This window comes from Lottia gigantea (assembly GCF_000327385.1).
Source record: "Lottia gigantea unplaced genomic scaffold LOTGIsca_27, whole genome shotgun sequence".
NCBI lineage: Eukaryota > Metazoa > Mollusca > Gastropoda > Lottiidae > Lottia > Lottia gigantea.
Window position 1 is genome coordinate 921050 of NW_008708846.1, and position 4050 is coordinate 925099.

Sequence of the window (4050 nt, forward strand, 5' to 3'; positions counted from 1 at the left end):
CCATCAATGAATATTATTTGTAATCCAGAACCACAAAAAGAAGGAGGAAGGCTATTCAGTTATGAGTTTTTACGAACATCAGACTTTGAATACGTAAAACTATATTTTGTTAATAATGATATATTTTGCTCAATTGATATTCAGTAAAGTAAAAAAAAATATAAATTTTTAATACCAACAATAATAGATGAAGAGGTAAATGTTATTTATGTTAATATACCTATCTCTATTGAAAAACCAAACTTTTCAGTTCATCTAAACAAGATTAATGATTCGAAAGAAAAAATATCGTTAGTAACTGTAAAAGTTTTTACCATGGACAAAAACATAAATTATCCAGCTTTTGGTTTATCAGAAGTTCATTTAATTTAATTACCTAAAAATGGAACTGTTCGAAAGCAGTAGACAAAGCTATATGATAGAAAAAGAAAATGAACTAAAAGAAAAACTAAAACACTTCAACAAATGCAGGAAAACATGGAGTAGAATTGATTCTATTTTCAAAACATTAAGCCCGATTATATCTGACTGTGGTAGTGAGTCATATGCAGTGTCAGAATACATTGATCATTTCTTACTACCTCTAGCATGTCAACATCGCGCCTACCTTAAAGACACAATCGATTTTGTCAATAAAATAAAAAATCTTCGAGCTCCCTCTAATGCTATATTAATTTCTATCTATGTATACTAATATCGATAACACTACTGGTCTAACGGCAGTTCGTAAAGCTTTTAATAGAAACCCAGATCCAAACAGACCCGACAATTCTACAGCTTTTAGAGATTTGTCTTAGTCGAAACGATTTCACATTTAATGGTAAAACATATTTCGCCCCATCGTACGCAAGCCTTTTCATGACAGAGTGGGAACGTGAGGTGTTGCCCCTCTGTCCATTTGACCCACTTTTTTACGGACGCTTTTCGGATGACATTTTTATGATTTGGACTTATTCTATCGAACAGTTTTGGGAATTCTTTGAAATTCTCAACAACCACCATCCTTCTATCAAACTAACCACAAACGTGAGTGACAAAAGCATAGACTTTCTCGATACCACAGTCTTTGAGGGAGATTCCATAGCAGAAACAAATTAACTGGATATTAAAGTGTATTTCAAAGAAACTGATACTCATCAACTCTTGCATATGAGCTCCTTTCACCCAAAATATACCCTTTCTGGTATAATTAAGTCACAAGTTTTACGATTTCATCGAATTTTACAAGATCTTCTGATTTCAAACAAGCCGGTACGATTGTTTTCTCAAAACTGAAAGAGCGTGGGTACTCTGAACGATTTTTACGAAACATAAAAAATTCCACCTTAGCACAGATAGCAGCTTAAAACAGACTTTATGCCGAAGTACCTCCAGGTTTAAGAAGTGCTCCATGTTTGTCCAGTAGATGCAAAACATGTCCCTTTATATCAGAAACTCATTATTTTGTAAGCAACTCTACGAATAAAAGGTACCCGATCCAGGAACATCTAACATGTGAACATTCGAATGTAATATATTTGATTTCATGCAAGAAATGCCCCAAACAATATGTATGAGAAACTAAGAATAATTTACGAACTCGCTTTAATGCTCATAGGTCAGACATCAAATTAAAGAAAGACAAGCCTCTTTCTAATCATTTCAACCTCGACGACCATTCAATAGACGATCTCACTCTAATCCCAATTGAGCGTATAGAAATTGACTTGCCCGAAGATGAAACTACCAAATTCCGTCAATCTAGGGAAGCCCATTGGATTGAGACATTGAATACAGCAAGACCTATAGGACTAAATATTCATCATAATGTAGGCATAGCACCCTTTGTTGTCCCGTTTAATACAACCAGCAATCGAGCAAGCAAGATAGTTCATGCCCACTATAAGAGCCTTCAAGAGAAATTCCCCCATGTCTATAAGCAGAAAATGATAGTTGCATATTCAAAAAATAAGAACTTAAATGATAATATTGTCCATAGTAAACTAAAAACAATCAGTACATAACAGATATTATACATCTCGCCCATCGGGCGAGTTATTTGTTCTAATTTCAGATCAGAATAAGAACAGAAGAAAACCCAATATCAAGACCCTTAATCCTAATTTCTAAATAAAGTGTCTGCTCCACCCTAGGCCTGTACATTTGGGAGAATCAAACCCTCCCTTCCCCGAAATCTAACAGTAGGGATAACAGTGGCAACAGCTGTAATTGGTGGATTAATGCTTCCAATAATTGTCCCAACTATACTAGCCGCGTTCACTGTCGTTCAAACTTTATCTTGTGGATTGATTACTTTAGGATTTACATCAAAACAGAAATCTCATTATAAAAAGAAAACAGAAATTTTAAATTAATATCTTAATAAATTATTTTATTTAGATAAGATAAGAACATAACCATTGAAGAATTAGAAGAATTCAATTAAATTTTAGATAAATTTGATGTATAAATATCATCTGTAAATATAAGAAAATAAATAATTAAAAATAAAAACTTAAAAAAAAGAATGGATAAAATTGGAAATTTAGACAAGGGCTGTCGAAAAGATTTTTTTCATCGATATTCTATTCAATACCTAATTTATTTTCGCGTAAATTTGACAAAGAAGATGAAGAATCCTTTAAATATATAGTTTATAATATGGCTGAGGTGTTTAAACACGAGGAAAATGAAACAAAAATATCAACCACAAATATGCTTTGTTCAGAATTAATCAAGAGAATAACTATTCTATTTAATGATTTTAAAATTAAAGGTCAAATTCAAATAAATGGTCGAATATATAAAGAGGGGGAGTCTAAACAAGACATGACATTATCTGGATTCAATGCTCAAACTCTCCAGATTATTTATTTAAAGATGCATGATAAATCTAACGCTTCTGATTGGTATTTTACAGGAGAGGTTATTTTCCGCAAAAATTATTTTAGAATAGTAAAAAGATCTAAAACTGGCAGAGGTGGAAATCTACTTAAAAAGATAAATGAATACAAAGGCGAAAATTGCTACATACCAGGCGATGGATATTGTTTTATAAAGTGTGTAAATCACTTCATGAATAAAGACTTAACAAAAGAATTTAAAGACTTAAAAGAATTTGAAAAAATTATCAACAGATTTCAAAAAGCAAAAAGAAAAGGAGTGATGACAGTTGGAAGAATTAAGCTATTCAACGATCAATTTAATACAAACTTTCAAATCTGTAAGCCTAAAGACAGTTATTTTCAACCAAGATATGTAAACAGGGACTTAGATTGTTTTTATTTCTTACACAAAGAACATTTCTGTCTCATAAGAAGAAATAATAAAGCTTTGGGTATTAAAGAAATAGAAGAAAACTGTAATGAAAATGTATGGAGAACCTGCAGAGATGATAATGTAGTATCATGTTTTGCTCAGTTAAAACTAAACGTGATTTCACAACCCCATGATGATACTTTATTCGCTTGGGATTGTGGAACATATTGTGAAGAGGGGGCTAATAAAGCCATTCCTTATTGCTGTACTTTAGTCAATTTGGAAAAAACTAGAACTAACTAAAAGAGTATTCCCAGAAGAATTTTACAATAAACTAATGACTAATATAGTAGAAATATTTGTAGGAACAGATTGTTTCGATCAGATGTTGCGACGTTTAGGTACAGTAGATCAAAAAAGACTAACCTTAATTTCCCATAACGGCAGTGGTTTTGAAAACTGGATTGCACTTAAAAGCGTCAAAAAACTAACACAATGTCCACTGATAACAGATAAAAAAAATTCTATCTCTTCCTTTGTCTAATCCATATACAGAAGAAAGATTGCAGAAAAAGTGGAAAAGAGAGAAAGGAGAGATAAAAATATCTGATAAAAATAACTATTTACAAAACATATGTCTCACTTGTTCATTTCAACATCACTAGTTTGGCGGCATGGGGTAATTCATCTAATCTACGTATGAATTTAGGAAAAATAATGAATGTAAACATTGCTAAATACACCAAGGACAACTGGGAACCTTTGGGACATGAATGGGAGCCATATGCTAAAAAAGATACTCTCTGTCTGTTT

The 4050-nt window shown here is 32.0% G+C and overlaps 1 protein-coding gene across 1 annotated transcript; it reads left to right on the top strand.

Annotated features, from left to right (window-relative positions):
* Positions 1 to 2640: 2640 nt before the first annotated feature.
* LOTGIDRAFT_161002 (hypothetical protein) lies at positions 2641 to 3540 on the top strand (the record flags this gene model as incomplete). The annotated part of the gene is made up of 1 exon (XM_009056247.1): positions 2641 to 3540. One exon carries the CDS (start codon positions 2641 to 2643, stop codon positions 3538 to 3540), a length of 900 nt encoding a protein of 299 aa, XP_009054495.1.
* Between the last annotated feature and the right edge of the window lie 510 nt (positions 3541 to 4050).